Raw genomic sequence first — 18,896 nt, forward strand, 5'->3', positions numbered from 1 at the left:
CACGGGCCCAGCCGCTCCGCGACATGTGGGATCTTCCCAGACCAGGGCACGAACCCGTGTCCCCTGCATCGGCAGGCGGACTCTCAACCACTGCGCCACCAGTGAAGCCCCAAATATCATATATTAATGCGTATATGTGGAATCTGAAAACACTGGTATAGAAGATCTTATTTACAAAGCAGAAATAGAGACACAGACGTAGAGAACAAACATACGGATACCGAGGGGGAAGGGTCGGGGTGGGATGAATTGGGAGATTGGGATTGACATATAAACACAATTGATACTATGTATAAAATAGATAACTAGGGCTTCCCTGGTGGCGCAGTGGTTGAGAGTCTGCCTGCCGATGCAGGGGACGCAGGTTCGTGCCCTGGTCTGGGAAGATCCCACATGCTGTGGAGCGGCTGGGCCCGTGAGCCATGGCCGCTGAGCCTGTGCGTCCAGAGCCTGTGCTCCGCGACAGGAGAGGCCACAACAGTGAGAGGCCCGCGTACCGCAAAAGAAAAAGAAAAAAAAGATAACAAATGAGAACCTACAGTATAGCACAGGGAACCCTACTCAGTGCTCTGTGGTGACCTAAGTGGAAGGAAATCCAAAAAAGAGTGGGTATAGGTATACATATAGCTGATTCACTTTGCTGTACAGCAGAAACTAACACAACATTGTAAAGCAACTATACTCCAATAAAAATTAAAAAAAAATAAATCTGAAGGTTGCCTACTGCTGAAGCTAAGGTTGGTGGAAAAGAATTTATGACAGTTTGCATACTAAATTCGGCAAGAAAAAGGAAACATTTATTCATTCAACAAATATTTATTGAGCACCTATATACCAGCATGTTTAAGGTGCTAAAGCTGAAGCACTTAACAAATCAAAGTCCTTACAGTCTACTGGGGAGACACTGTTGGATGCTTTTAAGTGCTGTGAAAAAAATAGAGCAAAGCAAAGGAGATAAGGGATGCTTGGGGGTAGCAGTGAGGCAGGGGTTGCTGTTTTATTTAGAGTAATCAGGGAAGTCTCTCTGATAAGAAGACATTTGACCAGGGAACCTGAAAAAAGTAAGGGAGTCAGTAAAGTAGTCCTAAGAGGAAAAGCATTCCAGGCAGCATTCTAGGGAGCAGTAAGTGCCAAGGCCCTGAGGCATCAGTGTGTCTGCTATAGTCAAGGTAAACAAGGTCTCCACAGATGGATTAGAGAGAGTGAAGGATAGAATGGTAGAAGATAAGGTCAGAGAGATAAGGAAGTGCCAGATTATTCAACACTGTAAGGTCTTTGCCTTTAATAGAGTGACACAGAAAGTGGTCGGAGGGTTTTGAGCAGAGGAATGGCACGACCTGACACACTTCAGCTGCTGTGTTGAGAACAGTCTGAAAGAAGAGGGAGTATGGAAGCAGGGAGGCCAGTTAGGAGGCTAGTGTAATGATGTATGCAAGAGATGACAGTGGCTTGCACCAGGATGGTAGCAGTGGAGGCAGTCAGATTCTGGATGTATTCTGAGGGGTGAGCCAACAGAACTTACTGATAGAGTAGATGTAGTAGATGAAAGAATAAGAGGAGTCGAGGATAATCCCCAGGTTTTTGACCTGGCCAATCAGAAACACTGGAGTCACCATTTACTGAGATGGGGAAAACTGCAAAGAGATTTTGCGGGGGAGATTAGAAGTTCAGTTTTGTCCGTGTGAAATTTGAGATGCCAATTAGACTTCCAAGTGGAGATGCCAAGTAGAAACTTAAATATTTGAGTGGGCATCCAGGAAAGAGGTTTGGGTGGTGATATAAATCTGTAAGTCATTATAACACAGATAGTATTTAAAGTCACAAGATAGGATGAGAAGAGAAGAGGTCTGGAGGGTGAGCCCTGGGAATTCCCTAGCGTTCCAGTGTAGGACTCGGCGCTTTCACTGCCATGGCCTGGGTTCAGTTCCTGGATGTTCAATCCCTGGTCCGGGAACTAAGATCCTGAGAACCGTGCACTGCGGCCAAAAAATTTAAAAAATAAAAAATAAAACGAAGAGTGAGCGCCGAGATGCCCAGAGGAAGCATCTGCAAACAAGACTGAGGAGGAACGGCTGGTGAGCTAAAAGGAGAACTAAGAAAGTGATAACTCAGAAGCCCAGTGAGGAAGGTTTTTTTTTTTTTTCCTTTCTTTAAAGAAAGAGAGAATAATCAGCTGTGTCAAAGGCTGCTGAGGAGTCAAGTAAGATGAAGACTAAGAAATATGACCATAGGGTTTGGCAACACGGAGGTCACTGGTGATGCTAACCAGAGAAGTTACAGGAGGAGTGGTGAGATGAAGATCTGACTGGAGCGTTTCCAAAGAGAACCGGAGGGGAGGAATTGGAAGCAGCAATTATTCACAGTTTCTTCCAAGAGGTTTTCTATAAAGGCTAGCAGACACATAGTAGCTGAAAGGATGTGGCGGTCAAAAAAGGGTTTGTCAAAAATGGAATCTACTATCAAGGTTAAACTACTTTCAGGTTGGTTATACATTCGTTCATTTGCTTTTTACAGATACTGTCACTCTGGGGAATGAGAATTTAATACAGTTTTGGAGGACAAAAGTAATCCTAATATAACTAAGTATTTAATCAGTACTAAGAAATAAGGCAATTTTTATTTGATTTCAGAAACAAAGTTTAAATAAGTTAAAACTTCATTTAATCAGTATGAGTGTAGTTACAGTGATCCATGATCACTTTGAAAAAGTATATGTATTAATAAAGGCAAATTTACCTTGGTGTTATCAAATGCCAACAGGAGTGTTCTGCCATTTGTTAAAAAGATTTCTACTGCATTATCTCTCAATTGCCACCAACGCTTGTGAACTTCTTTAATTTCTTCATATGTCCAGGAAAATGATGCTGGTTCCAATTCTCCCTGAAGGCTCTAAAGACAAAGGAAATAACATGAAAGTAATTTGCTCTACATAATTTTAGATTGTTAAAAACTATCAAAATGCAATAGAAAGTCTTCCTTTTGTGGCAAAATGGCAGACAAGATTCTCTGAAAATCCTCCCACTACTGAACCCTTCAAAATACTGGATTAAAAAATCTAAGGAAAAGAATTTAAATAGACTTCGTTTAAACTTTTTTAGTAGGCTGTATTTTTTAGAGCAGTTTTAGGTTTATAGAATTGAGCAGATAGCATGGCGCTCCACGCTTCCCCGCACTCAGTTTCCCTACTGTGAACACCTTGTTCTCACGTGGTGCATGTGCCAAAACTGATAAGCCACTATTGAATAGGTTATTCTTAACTAAAGTCCGTAGTTTAATCTTGGTGTTGTATAGTTCAATGGGTTTTGACAAATGTTTAATGACATGTATCCACCATTACAGTGTCATACAGACTAGTCTCACTGCCCTAAAATTCCCTTCTGTTCCATCTGGCAGCCACTGATCTTTTTATTGTCTCCACTGTTTTCCTTTTTCCAGAATGTCATATGGTTGGAATCATACAGTATGTAGACTTTTCAGACCGATTTCTTTTACTAAGCAAATATTCTTTTACATGTATAGTTGAGCTTGCAAGAAAGTAAGGGAAATGAAATCTCCAGGAGTCAAAAATAAAGAGAAATTTGAAAAACAGCTGTAAGGAGGAAGTGACACTTTGGCCTGCTCTATGTGTGCTTTACTACTGTACTGGGTCCCAACCCATTTCTAGAAGTAGAGACAGGAAACATATTACAAAGAAAATAAAATATTTTAATGAACACATAATATTCTCATTCTTAAAACCAAAATCCTCCCTGTTTAGCTTCGACATTCAACGTGAATTCAAGTTAATAAACATTAATTAAGCATCTACAGGCAAGGTGCTCTGCTAAGTGCTCTGCATAAAATAAATCTATGTATGATAAAAAGGGGGGACGAGATATTTGCACCCACTTTTAAAAGGCAAGATAGCAAATGTCATACAGGAAGTAAGAAAAAAATGCTACAAAAGGACAGAGAAAAGAAGAAGCCTTCAATCTATTAAAAAGCAAGGGTCTTTTTCGAGTTTTAAAGGTGGAATATGTAACCTTTTGGATCCAGAAAAAAAGCTGGTTCATGTATCAACTATTAAATTCTTTGGTTGCTGAAAAGATACATCTTGAAAAATAACATAACTATATTTTTACTAGCTGGGATAAATACTGTAGTAATTCCTATATGAATGATGAAATAATGCCTACTCAATTTTCGGGGGCTATATTAAATTAATTATTTTTTAACATGATTTGCTTTACAACCAAATTTTATGTTTTCACTCATTAATTTCTTTGAATCAAATATGTATTCACCATTAAACCATACATAATCTTATTTACTTACATCCTTAGCAGTTTGTAGCTTTAGAAGTTCTGAAACAAAGAGCCTTACTTCTCCTGTTACAGGGCTCTCAAAACAATATTTTAATGGCATGTAAATGAATTCAAATGGATAAAATGCTTTTCTGTACAAAAATGTGAATTGAGTCTTTTTTGTTATTTTTTGATTGATATCAGTATTTCCAGAAGAATAAAAATCATGACTACTAAGCTACGTGAACATCAGGATTACTTAAGTTATTCAATTAGACAATATTTTTCTTTCTTTTTGAGGGCAAATGTACATGATAGTAAACTGGGAGTGGCAGGGAATTTGTTGCTACTGAGGACAGTAGTGAGAAATCGAGTGGACATACACAGAAATAACAGGAGCACTTTAGAATATGACTCATAATACTCAAGGCTCTGCGAATCAGACCATGAGCCAGAGGGGATGGCATGGTCTTCTTTTTAAAATTATCTTTAAAAAAAAAATTGGAATTCAGACAAATTTACACAGAGTGCGACAATTAATGAACTCTAACAGTTCTTTCTACAAGCTCTCTGGTTGTATTAAATTTAGACATTTTGGGAATTTGTCTAGATTCATACAAATGCAAACTTAAGCCTCTACTCACGGAACTTTCAACTGTGTCAGAAGCGTTATCTTCCACAAAATACATTCCACATTTACCTGCAGAAAATAATCGGTATGAGTTTAAAAATGTATACGCACTATTACCTTATATGGTTAAAGGCATGCCTCTGGAGTCAGTTGGACTGAATTTGAATCCCAGAACCCAGAACGAGCTAATACTCAATAAATATTTTTGAAGAGCATCCATGAGATCTTCGGCAAGTTGCTTAACCTCTTTGTACTTTAGCCTCATTATAAAAAGAAGAGGGAGGACTCTATTTCACAGGGTTACTGTGGGAATTAAATTAGAATATATGTAAAATGTTTATTAACAGTGTCTGCCACTTCATGCTAAAAGGTTTAGGCTATTAATTATTACCAGTATTCTTCTTAGGTTACTAGCATATTACTTTGCTTTATTTTGTCATACATTAACTGAAGTCAAGTTATCAACTAAATTTTCTAGCAAAAGAGGAACGCTTAATTATTTTGCTGACTTAAACACTCAATAGGGCAGAGAAGGCCTTACAAGATACTTCCCCAATTTTTCCTGCTTGATAGGCTGTTGTTAATGCATGTCCCTACGTCATGTATCCAAACAGTAGAAACTTCCCTGGGGCTCTGCAGTGGGTGCTGGTCACCTTGAGCACTGGCACGGCTGGCTCGGAGAAAGGCACCAACTCCATCCTTGTGACCATGGCGCTCAGCCCTGGCAAGCTCGAAACTCTGCCTGTCAGGCCTTCGGGGCTATAGCTTTAGCCAACTGCAGCGACTCTCAAATTTGAGGGTGCATCAGAATCTCTGCAGGGTTCATAAAAATGCAGATCGCTGGGCCCCACCCACAGAGTTTCACATTCAGCAGGTCTGGGCTGGGGCCTGAGAATGCGTATTTCTTAGAAGTTCCTATGTGATGCTGACACTCCTGATTCGGGGACCACGCTTTGAGAACAACTGGCCCACAGCGTACAAATTGGTTCTTTAAGGGAATAGAGACTAGAGTGATAAAACCTTATTCCTTCATGTCTTGAGGACAAAGTTTCTCACCAAATGTAACTATCCATGGATCGACAGTCTTGGCCTTTCTCTCAGAAGTACAATAGAGAATATAAATTATGAACAATCTCAAGGTGGATATATTTCATATGCATAGGGGTATCTGTTAAAACAGTAGGCTTATAAGTATACCAATAATTCTTTACTTTAAAAATAAAAATTGATATATAATAAAAGGAATGATTAAATATAAAAATGTATACTCATGAAGAAAGTCAATTTTATAAAAATTAAAATGCTGTTCATGTGCTTTTCAGAGAATAAGACTGTCATTTTTCACATTCATGAGTCATATACATTATATACAATGTTAAGGCAAAATAACCTAAAGAAAGAGGTTATTTGTTATAGAAAGTTCATCTCATCTAATGGTAGTGTGTCAAAACAATGCTTCAGATTATCTAAGAATAAAATAGGCAGGGTGAATATGTGTAAAAATCTGCAAAATGTGACTTACCTAACAACAATTCACCAGCTGTCTCTCTAGATGGTGCGACGCTGATACATCTTCGATTCACTCTGTCAAAACATATTTAAAATTACTATGATTAAATGTTTTGACCAATTTCAGAGAGTAAAAGCTTTATTTTATCATAGAAGATTTCAGCAATGCAGACTAGAGTTTCAAAAGCATAAAACACCTTGTTAAAATCCACATGAAAAGATCTCATTTATTGACATTATAATAGAGGAGAAAAGAGCAGAAACTTTTAGAAAAGGTGAATAATCCCAACACTCTTATGCAGAATACAGGGATTCCGTTATTTAAAAGAGATTTCAATATTTTATATTTTCCAGTAAATAAGCAAACATTGGTTCATGGCTCTGATACTTCAAACACAGAAAAGAAGCTTAGCATTCTAGGAAAAAGGGGGGATTCAGAGTCAGAAAAGTTCCTCTATTCTTTTTTTTTTGCGGTACGCGGGCCTCTCACTGTTGTGGCCCCTCCCGTTGCGGAGCACAGGCTCCGGACGCGCAGGCTCAGCGGCCATGGCTCACGGGCCCAGCCGCTCCGCGGCATGTGGGATACCTCCCGGACCGGGACACGAACCCGCGTCCCCTGCATCGGCAGGCGGACTCTCAACCACTGCGCCACCAGGGGAGCCCTCCTCTATTCTTTAGTCAAGTCACTTATCTTTTTTGAGTCTCGCAGTTTTTTATCTACACGATGGGCATCATAACAACCTCGACCACAACAATAATGATAATACTATCAATAGTTACCATACTGACCCACTGAATAGTGCTATGACTTATCTTCCTCATGTAACAGATGAGGAAACTGAGACAGAGAGAGGCTAAGATCAGATGGCTAGTAAGAGGAGGAACTAGGATTTGAACCTTTAATCAATACACTAGATTGCCTCTTGAGATGCCACCAGCAGCGCTATCTATTTCACAGAGTTGTTGGAAAAATCAACTACAAAAATATATGTATGCAACCAAGGGCCAGAGCATGATGACTGAAGTCCAATGAATCCTCCCTAACAAAAATGTCTGTTCTTTTTGGATTCTGGCCATTCAGCTTTGTCTTCCCTTTGAGCTATGTTTGGGATCTTTCCCAAAACCACGGCATTATCCAAAATAAATATTACATAAGCGCAACAATAGACTATTAAAGTCTTTAACACCTTCAACAAAAGAGAAAATGTCTTATGGATTCAAATTTACCTTATAGACTCACTTGCAGCTTTGTCCTTTACAGTAGAAGAGAAAGAAGAATGAGTTTTGTCTTCAAATAGGTAAGAGAGTGGTGGTTTGACCACATCTGCTGAGGAAAAAAGGACATTATTATCTTTGTGTAATGCCCATAGTTAATCTGCTATATTTACATGTTGAGTCAAGAAGCCACTATCACCTTCTGATTTTTGTCTATCCCTAAGGAGATACTTATTTGGAATAGTTAAGTAACATCTCTGTAAGCGCCTTCTCTCTCGATTTGGCCCTTCTGTTGGATCCAACTGCCATGAAGTTGGATAGTAGATGGGGTCATACCAGACTGCTCTGCAAGTGAAAAGAAAAGATTTTAAGTGGCAACCTGAAGTATTTGTAGTTTAAAAAAAATCATTATAGAACTTGAATAAATAAATCAAAATGTATCTATTCAATTGAAAAATCCCAACCAGTTATATAATTAGACTAGGATATGCATACACATTGTACAAAAGAATAACATTAAAAAAAAAAAGTATCCTCTGCTCCGGAGTCCCACTGACCCTGCCTCAAGGCAAGCTCTGCTACCAATTTCTTGTATCTATTAAATTTTTAAAAAGATATAGCATGACTACTATGTATGCTTTAGCCATATATTAGACTTAGTATGGTTAACTAAAGAAAAAAATCAATTTTCCAAATTAATTTTCATTTCCCATTTTGCCTATTATCTAATAAAACAAATAAAATGAGTTCACTTTTGTAGTAATCACATTTCTTAAAATGTTTTAAAGTAAATTAATATTTTAAAGGAAAGGAAACAGAACCATATTAAATACATTTTTAGAAATAGATAAGAGAAAAAAAATTACCCTTAATCCCACTACACCAAACATACCAAAATACTGGTAGTGATTACTTTCTTTCAGTTTTTAAAATTGCAGTTAAAATGATTATGTATACACCGTTCTATATCCCGCCTTCTTTCACTGAACACAGTATAGTCTTTATTATTACCATTTTAAGTGGCTAACGTTATATTGAGTAGATGCATAATAACGTATTTAACTCTATTACTATTATTATATATTTAAGTTGTTTCCAATTCATTCACTAACATAAATAATGCAGAGATGAAAACCTTTATGCTTATTGCTTTTCCATGTTTTGAATATTTTCCTTAGGACAGAATCACTAAAACAGGGTAACTGGAACTAGAAATAAAACGTTTGTAGGGTTCCTGACACATGTCAAAGTGTACAATGCCACCAAACCTCTGACCAAGGGCTAAGATACATTTCTTCCTGCTGTGGAGATTAGCACCTAAAAATAATTTTTTTTTGTACCATAAAAGGTAAAATACGGTATCTAAAGGTTTTAAATCAGCTTCTAGCAATAGTCAATATTTTCCCATCTGTTTATTAATTCTATTTGTCTTATGTGAAGAGTATATTCATGTCTTTTGCTTATTCAAACTTTTGGGATCTTGATATTTTATTTTCAAATCTTTATGCATTTTTAAAACCATAAAAATGTTAACTGTGAAATACTTGCTGAAAATAAACTTTGATGTTTTGTTGTGGTTATGCTTGTTAAATACACTGGAAAATATGAAAGGTCAAAGCCATTAATTTCTTCTTTGTACTTTCTTCAATTGTGTTTGATCTTAAGAAAGTTATCTGTCCATCACCATTGATAAATATCCTATTTTCTTCTACTTTGTAAACTTTTTGAGTTTCGTTCATTTGTTCACCTGGAATTTGCTTTAGTGCATAATGATTAGTGTATAATGTTTAGTGCCTCAAAGTCATAATACCAATCATTTACTTTAATCAAATTCAGAGAATAATACTTTAATTTCCCTCTTTTCCTTATTTGTGATGCATCTTTTTAACTGTGTTATTAAAATCTTAACTAGAAAAAGGTCTATTTCCCAACTATCCTGTTTCAGTGATTTCTCTATTCTTTTGCAAAGATCATATTTTAAAATGAAAGCCAATATATAGATTTTTCTCTCTGGAAGAGCTAATGCCTCTCCCTCTCATTATTTTTTCTCTCCCTAAAAATTAAAAAAAAATATTCTCATAGGATTATTCTTCAAGATGAAATAAATCACAAATGAGTAAACAAAAAATATTTAAACTAATGCGATAATGTTACGAATCTTTACTCTGGAGTGAAAATAACATCAATATATAAAAATTCACGCCTACCTATCATGCGTCAGTTGTTGAATAAGCTCCTGCCAGTGTCTGCTGGCACTCAGATCCACTTTATACATTCCTCTGATGTGCTGGATCACCTTTTTTCTCTCAATTCCTTGGGAAAGAGACACTGCCTGGGTGATATCCGCAGCTATTTTAGATATATCCTTTGATTTTGAATCAAGACGCTGAAAGAGACTAAACAAACAAGATGCCCATAAGTTAAGTATATGTGGAACATTAAATGTATATCAAAACATGATACTTTAAAACTAAAAGTATATGTGAAATCTAATGGGTTCCTAAAAGACACAGCTTTTAGAACACATAAAATCCTACCTTTGCTGATTATTATTAACTGTTTTCTGCCAGTTGGCTTTATTCACATGTTCTTCAGTTTCATATTTCTTTTGTTCCTAAAAGATTTGGATAATAATATATTATATAAAACTTATTATTTACCATTTAACACTGGCACAGAGCTCAACAAACTAAATTTAAAACAAAGTTAACAAAAGAAAAAATATTGTCCCCACGAGACCAAAATATTAAAATACATTAACCACTTAAATAATGCTATAACTCCCCTTTGTTTCCACACAATTTGGGTCACAGAAATTAGGGTGGAATGGTTAACTAGGGTTGCCAAACCCGATGGGTGTGCATAGTTGCTTGCTTCCTTATTTTGCATTTTCATTAAAGAACCCAGAACTTAAGGTTGATGATTCAACTCACTTGTCACTATTAAAATCTTTCCTTCCCTGAAAGCTAGTGACAATGGATAAGCAAGACCACAGAGAATAAAATGCTCCTTAAAACAGGCCTATATGTTCTCTCATAGTAAAAAAGCAATATAAAGTAAAAAAAAAAAAATCAAATTCATTATCAATGGTACTCTATAACAAAAAAAACACCTTTCATTCTTCAGTTACATTCAATCAGATATCCTAAGAAAATTGTTTCTTATGCTTTCACTGACTCACCTCTTTAATCACTTTAATAAGGTCTGATTTTGTCGATGCACTGGGGGGGATGCACTTATGACCACATAACTTTAAAGCATTCATAAGCAGCTCTGCTGTGTCTAGTTCTTCTTCAGTCAATTCATCTTCGTGATTATGTATCAACTCTGACAAATACAAAACTAACTTGGCTCCATGCTTTAAAAAAAAAGTAACAATTTTTTTAATTAAAATTTTTTTAAAGTCATAAAGAATTTTTATTTCTTACATTTAAATTATTTAACAGTAAATTAAATTACATTGCTAGATTTATCTGGTTGGATCTGGTTTAAATAAATCAGCTAAAAAAGACAATTTGGAAACAACTGAAGAAATTGTCAAACGATTATGTGTTGGGTATACGATGACATTACGGTACATGCTAATTTTGTTAGGTATAACAATGTTGTTACGGTTACATAAAAAATGTCTTTTGAAAAATGTCACGATTACTATAATTTACTTTAAAATACTTCAGAAAAAAGAAATGATGTTAATATGATAAAAATTATTAACAATTGTTAGCTCTATGTGATGGTCATATGGTATTCATACAGTATTCACTAGTCTCCATTTTTCTTAGTATGTTTGAAAATTTTCATTGTAAAAGGTAAAGAAAAAGAGAAAGAGAGGAAAAGAAAGGAAGAAAAGAAGGAAAGAAGGAAGGAAGGAAGGAAGGAGAGGGAGGGAGGGAGGAAGAAAAGAGGAAGGAAGGAAAAGAAGGAAAGAAGGAAAAAAGCAAGCACACAACCTTTTGGGGAAAGAATTTTGGAGAGGATTTGCTAAAGGAATACAGAAAATAAGCCTGGGATAAAGAAAGATAATTCTTAGTTCTTCTCATAGAACTGAACTGGAAGGAAAACTTTCCTTTAAACCTTAAGGTAAGAGGATTATGCATGATTATTCTTTCTCCTTTAATTTCTGCCTGGGAGAATAAACATTGGAGAAAATTCCAGAACAAAAATGTATCTTTGGATCTGTTTGTAAGCATTCACTATTCCCTAGGGAGAACAAAAGGTGAAAAACTCTAAACCAATAATACGTCATCACTCAGTTCTGTGCATGTCTAGAGAAGGGTTGGTTTAGGCCAATCTTCTATGAACAGACCCTAAAAAGAAAATTAGAGTGTTACTTAAGGTAATGACAATGGTCCTTCCAAGTGTAAACCTAAACCAAACTTTGATTCATGATTTTTTAAGTGGCCCTTTCATGCCACAGATATTACACCTGATGGTTATGTGTACACTATGTATATTTAGACATTAATTTTGCCAACAAGTGAAACATGCATAATTTTACTTTTTAAAAAATTTACATTGATACAAATATCACTGCATTTGGCTTTATGATATTTTAAACTGTGAATAGTCAACAAATGGATTTGGAAACTATTACATTTTGGGTGATATTTAAATTAACACGCTGAATCACATCATGTCATTTCGCAAAAGCATAAGATGAACATATGCAATGATGAAAATAGCAAAGCTCATTTTAATGCAACATTTTAAATTAGTCAGGAGACAGCTGCTACCTGACCAAAAGAGAAAAATGAACAGATGCTCTGCAAGTAAAAGGCCTGAAGAGTTGGCAAATAAAGAGAAATGGTAAATGACTAGAATACTTTCATATGTGTGTCTGAAAGGCAATGTTCTTGATAGAACTCTAAAAAATTTCAGTTTAGTATTCAGTGACATTTAAAAATCATCTTGAAAAACTAGCAGAAATGTTTTTATTCATTCTGAATATCCAAAGAAACACATGATTTTTCTAGACACTGAAGTTGTTTCTAATAGCTCATTTTAACATAATCTGATCAATCATTTATTGGCTGCAGTTCCTGGGACTAGAAAAGGTGTTATTGGAGACACACACACGCGGAGTCTTGTTTTCAGCTCTCAGAAAACTGATTTAAGGAATCGAATCTATTAAACACAAATCCTAAGAAAATAATAAAATGTTAAAATGTGTAAAAATAAAAGTTTCAATGAAGTTTCAAGAAGGAAGAGTTCTGAGTGGACTAAAGAAAGGAAGGAAGGCTTTGAAGGTGGTACCACGTGATGTGGGTACGTGCCTAAATGGACAGGACGGGCATATAGACAGACAAAGGGGAGGAGAGACAGAGTGGTGTGCTGAGTGGACACCATGAATAAAGCAGCTTGTCAGTAGGACTACAGGGATGTGAAGCGGTTATAAGAGAAAAGATGGGACTATGTTGAAAAAAGGAGGAGCCACAGAGTAGAGAATTAACCAGACTCAAGTTGTAACAGTAGAAGAGAAGCGTGGGGCTTTAAAAACCACGCAGAATTTAAAAAAAAAAAAAAATCAGGCAGATTACAAACGGAACACAGCTTGTAGGAAGCTGTAAAAAGGAGAAGAGCTCTCCATACTGCTGCAGAACGATCGCTAGGATACACTGTTAGTTGAAGAAAGTAGAGTGAGAAGGATGCGTATGGTTCACTATCTTTCTTTGTATTAAGAAGTGAGGGAGATAATACATACGTGTGTGTGTGTGTGTGTGTGTGTGTCACAGATTTGCTTATATGTCCAAAAGAAATTTAAAAACCTGTAGGTAAGGATGGTTACCTACAGGGAAAGGGAAAGAACGAGGGAAGGATATAGAGATAAAAGCTAGAACCTCTTTGAATGTGCTATGTTTCACAATTTTGATTTTGGAACCAGGCAGACATTTTATGTAATTAAAAACAAAATTGAACAAATAAATATTCAGTGGAATCTCTAAAAACAGAAAGCAAATTGAAGGAAAAAAAAAGAACCTAACTAGTTACTTGATTCCAAGTTGGTGGCATAACCAAATAGAGAAAATTATTTTAAATGCTTTTACGATACACTATTTTCGTGGTACACCCATAATGGTATCCTAAGGACAGAAGAACCACCAAGAAATCTTAAACTGCATTCAGTAGATTTGTTATAAGTGATAATGTTGTCATCTTATTTTGCAAATGTTTTATAGATAGATAAAACAAATAACTAATTATGGTAATGTCATCAGGAATTAAGCTTATCAACATTAATAAAAAGAAATATAAACATAAAATCCAAGAAAATCATGAATTCATGATTTATTTTTCTTCCTAAAAAAATACACAATTCTTAGCTTTGTTCACTAAAAAGGCTGAGAAGAAATGACAACCCAATAGAAATAAACGTACCTAGTCCCTAGCTTTAGAGTCTCTAAATACTATTATCTCATTACAAGGAAATAGGGGCTTCTTGGGGGAAGAGTTTGGCTCCAGGCCCAGGGAAGGAAATGTACAAGATGAGCCTGGGACATTCTTCTGCTCCAGAATGGAAGGAAGTTAATCATATTAACTTGTTAAAAATTAAAAAGGCCATGTTAAAAGGATAAAACAACTTGAATCTACAGAGGTGTTAATCTGAACAGGTGTGAAACTACTTAGTACATTTATTAAAAAGTACCTGAGTTCATGACAAGACCTCAAAAATAAAAACAAATACAAAAATTAAAGGTTGCCAGGGCACCAACTTATTATTCTAAAAACAAACAGAGGAAAGAAGCAAGCATTTACTTTGCCTTTCCTACACAGACTATATTTCAGGGTAGCCAAAGAGCTGATAAGGGAATATTCTTCCCAATAGAAGAATCAGAGCTAATAGATGCTGGTGGAATGAGAAATGTAGAGAAATCACTATTTTGCAGCTCCTAATCAAAAAATGGATCCTGGCAGCTGTATGGCTGCTAAAACTATTAGGTTAAAGACTGAGGATGGGGGCTTCCCTGGTGGCGCTTCCCTGGTGGCGCAGTGGTTGAGAATCTGCCTGCCAATGCAGGGGACACGGGTTCGAGTCCTGGTCTGGGAAGATCCCACATGCCCCGCGGAGCAGCTAGGCCCGTGAGCCACAACTACTGAGCCTGCGCGTCTGGAGCCTGTGCCCCGCAACAAGAGAGGCCGCGACAGTGAGAGGCCCGCGCACCGCGATGAAGAGTGGCCCCCGCTTGCCGCAACTAGAGAAAGCCCTCGCACAGAAACGAAGACCCAACACAGCCAATGAATGAATGAATGAATAAATGAATAAATAAATAAGATTGAGGATGAACTTCACAACGGATGAATCAGGCTGCTACCATCTCAAAGAGCAGAGCAACCAGACATTCTCTGTCTCCTGCCATGATGTAATGGAACACGCAAAGCACTCCTGAAGTATTCTTTTAAAAAACCAAGCACAAAGGCAAATATGAAATCAAGAACTGGAATCTAGTCAAGCCTCTAGATCTAGAGCCACAGGATGCAATCAGCCAAATCCAGAATGTGGGAAATTCTACAGAACAAATGACCCAGTGTCACGAACAAATACACGACATTAAAAAAAAAAAAAAGGTTGGGGAGGATAACTGCCAGAATTAAAAAGATGTAGCACACATCAAACAAACGCAGTGTAAGGGCCTTGTTTGGGTCCAGAATCAAGAGAACTATTTAAAAAAATATAAGAAAATTGGGAAAATTTAAACACTGGGTATTAGATGATGATAAGGAATTATTGTTACAATCACAGGGAGTGATAAGTTAAAACAAAGTCCTATCAGTCTGAGATACATACTGAAGTATTTACAGGTAAAATGATTTGATATCTGACATTTGTTTCAAAATACTACAAAGAAAAATTAAAGCTGCGTAATGTCATGTGGGGTTCTTTTTCTGATTTCTCCCAACTTTTAGGTATGTTTGAATGTTGCCATAATAAACCTTAAAAAAACTATCAGATAGAGTTCTTTGGTCTTGAGGTGGAGAGGAGGTTATTCTAGTGATTCAAGCATAAGGGGTGAAAGTGTAAACTAGGATGGGTGGGCAGACTATCGAGAAAGGCAGGACTAGACAAATAACTGGCCTTGGTAATAAAATGGATTCAAGAGAGAAGAAAGTCAACTGTAGTTCCAACGTTTCAAGCCGAAAGCAGTCAGGATACCACCAACAGAAATGGAGCAGTAGAGATGGGAGGCTGGTAGGAGAGGACTGGGAACATCAGGGCTGGATTCAGAGCAACGGCAGCTTTGCTAAGTATAAAACAATGAAAGAACATCTCTTTGAATTCTCCACAGAAGGAAACTATGGGCTAGGCACGCTTCTGCCTTGGGAAGGGAAGACAATGCCCTTAGTGCACCTGAGAGAGTCTCAATACCGGAAAGAGCACCTAAAAGTATCACTTCAAATCTCTAACCTTTTGGTTCTTAGTATGATAAATCTGAGTTTCCCAGGGATATAAAAGGGATACCTGTCCTTTCTTAAATATCATCTAATACTTTATTTATAGGGGTATAATTTACATTCAATAAAGCATATAGACATTAAATGTTCATTTCTACGAGTTCTGACAACTGTGTACGCCCATGTAACCACTACCCAAACTAAGATACAGCACATTTTTATCACCCCAGGCACTTTCCTTGTGCCCCTTTCCAATCAACTCCCCTTCTCACTGCCCCTCTCCTTACAGAGACAACTACTGCTTGATTCTATGACCATATCTTAATTTTGCCTGTTCTTGGGCTTCATATGAATAGAATCACAGAATGTCTACTCCTTTGTGCTTGGCTGTCCCTTTCACCGACACAATGATTTTGAGCTTCAACCACACTGGTGGGTGTATCAGTAGTCTGTTCCTTTTTATTGCTTGTATAGTAGTCTATTGTATAAATATATCACAACTTAGTTACACATTCTCCCACTGACAGACACTTGGGTTATTTCCGGTTTTTGGCTATTAGTAAAAAGGCTGCCATGGATATTCTTCTACTAGTCTTTTTATGGACATATGTTTTAATTTCTCTTAGGTAAATACCTAAAAATGGAATTTTAGGGTCACAGGTTAAGGGTATGCTTAATTTTATAAGAAACTGCTGAACAGCTGTCTAGAATGGCTGTACCATTTAAATTCTCCATCTATTACTAGTTAAGTGATAGAATTTATAGACTTTAAAATTCTTTAAGTATTTTGAGTTTATCATTCCAGATGATCAACAAATATATTTTGTTTTAACTTACTATATTTTTGAAATATGTTATATGTACTGTTGTTCGAGCTATTCACTATAGATGTTTCATGGATAATATAATGCTTAAAAAAGTCTCCAAACAGCTCTTAAAGAAAACACTTCAAGATTTAGTAACAAACTACAAAGGGTCTTATAAGAACTCAGACACAGAACTTCTTAAACCCTGGAAAAGGAAATGGGGAATAAACAGAGAGGTCAAATTGACTCTGGTAAAGAGCATCTGAAGAAAGACCTCAGAAAATATTTATTTGGTAAGAAAACTAATTTATGGTGTTTGGCATGAAAATACAGTTTAATTTCAGATCTTGTTTTGTACAGTTTTATATTTGACCAATAGTTTTTACTTATGAAGTACGGGGGTACTTACTTGCAGGGATGGGCTAAGACAGTCTCGTAGTATTTCCTGATGATTTGGTTCACGAACTATTTCAAAAATTTGCTTTCTCTCTTGTGAAGGGTGGGCTGGTGACAAAATATGCACGAGCAGTCTCCCAAGCTGCATTCGGAATGTTTCCTTACAAGACCATAAGATTTTAGCCCACTGCTGTCTGGAACCACTGGCTTTACTTGAACTCTTAAATTAAAACAGAAATGAATTAGGATCAAACTTCTTAAGCAATAATATCCTAACCTCAACACAGTCCTAAAAATCACAGAACATGTTTTACTCCAGAATTTTTTAAACAGTTGAAATTAGAAAGACATATACATCCATACAAATGGGGTTTAAAAGAGATGGATGTACACCAATGTTTACAGCAGCATTGTTCAAAATAGCCAAAAGGTAGAAACAATCCAAATACCCACTGATGGATGAATGGATAAACAAAATGTGGTATATACACAGAATGGAATACTGTTCAGCCTTAAAAAGGAAGTTCTGATACATGCTTCAGTATGAATGAACTTAAAAACATTTTACTAAAATGAATCATGAAATAAGCCACATACAAAAAAAGACAAATATTATATTAAATATTGTATGATAACTTATATGAGGTATCTAGAAAGTCAAAGTCAACGTATCTAGAAAGTCAAAGTCATAGAGACAAAGCAGAGTAGTGGTTTATCGGGGCTGGGGGAGGGGCTAATGGGGAGTTACTATTTCATGGGTACAGAGTTTCAGTTTGGGATAATGGAAAAAGTTCTGGGGATGGATAGTGGTAATGGATGCACAACAGTGTGAATGGATTTAAGGTCACTGATATGTACACTTAAATAGCAAAATTTATGTTATGTATATTTTACCACAATTTTAAAAAGGAGAGACAAAGAAGTTAAAGTCCTAAGCCGCTTAAAAAAATTACCTAGGGCTTGGAAATTTTAAAAGGAAAAATAAAAGAACCATCAAAGAATAGTGGTAGATAAGCCTACATTGATTTTGCAATATAAAAGAGAAAGGATTCATAATAAAGACTTGAATTAGTACTAAAACATTGAGTATAACTGTCACAAATTAAGAACTGCATGTAAATTGACCATCAATATCCCCTAACAAATAACCAAATAAGTTGTTTCGATTGTGGTCCCACTAAGGCTAACCCAATCCTGATCAAATATCCTGCATCCTGCATCCTGCAAACTGGAATCGGTACATTTTAGAGTTTATTCTGAGTTTGGGAAATGGCTCTCCAATTACTCCTAGTCCTAAGGGCTCTGTGTGAATGATTCAGTTCTAAGTGGAACCGGCAGACAACAAAATCTAGTTTAGATTTAAGAGATTGGCAGAATCGTGATTTATGAGTTCTGCTAGAATTAGATTAGTCTTTGGTATCTACGGAGTGTACTGACCAATTTGTTCCCTATGGTCAATTGTAAGTGGCCCACAGAACCCTAAGTGAGCTGATGATAAATGGAGCCTGACGCTTGTCAGTATTCTCTGTGTCACTTTGAAGGTGTTGGATATGCTTAAGGCAACATCTACACTTCATAATTATTCATAATAATAATAATTCTAGAGTAGGTAGCTATAAATAAAGTCCGTTAAAAACAGGTTATTAGTTTAAACCTCATAGTAATCAT

At 36.3% G+C, this 18,896-nt stretch overlaps 1 protein-coding gene across 16 annotated transcripts in view; it reads right to left on the minus strand.

Annotated features, from left to right (window-relative positions):
• LYST (lysosomal trafficking regulator) overlaps positions 1–18,896 on the minus strand; it is a 191,536-nt gene that overhangs the window by 52,542 nt on the left and 120,098 nt on the right. For 12 of the 16 annotated variants that reach the window (XR_016388032.1, XR_016388033.1, XM_089897446.1 and 9 more), the window contains 9 exons: positions 17,242–17,448; positions 10,820–10,996; positions 10,176–10,252; positions 9,846–10,034; positions 7,838–7,983; positions 7,651–7,750; positions 6,437–6,498; positions 4,928–4,983; positions 2,737–2,889 (listed from right to left, as the gene is read on the minus strand). Coding sequence is in view for 14 of the 16 variants with exons in the window: in XM_089897446.1 (XP_089753572.1) it covers positions 2,737–2,889; positions 4,928–4,983; positions 6,437–6,498; positions 7,651–7,750; positions 7,838–7,983; positions 9,846–10,034; positions 10,176–10,252; positions 10,820–10,996; positions 17,242–17,448 (1,167 nt within the window). In the remaining 2 variants the exon portion in view is untranslated. Of the gene's footprint in view, positions 1–2,736; positions 2,890–4,927; positions 4,984–6,436; positions 6,499–7,650; positions 7,751–7,837; positions 7,984–9,845; positions 10,035–10,175; positions 10,253–10,819; positions 10,997–17,241; positions 17,449–18,896 lie in introns of those variants that run through there. The other 4 variants (XM_022553139.3, XM_089897443.1, XM_089897455.1 and 1 more) reach the window with 2 other exon arrangements.

This window comes from Delphinapterus leucas, chromosome 16, assembly GCF_059928025.1.
Source record: "Delphinapterus leucas isolate spDelLeu-1000000601 "Yukka" chromosome 16, BTC_Dleu_Yukka2, whole genome shotgun sequence".
Taxonomy (NCBI): Eukaryota; Metazoa; Chordata; class Mammalia; order Artiodactyla; family Monodontidae; genus Delphinapterus; species Delphinapterus leucas.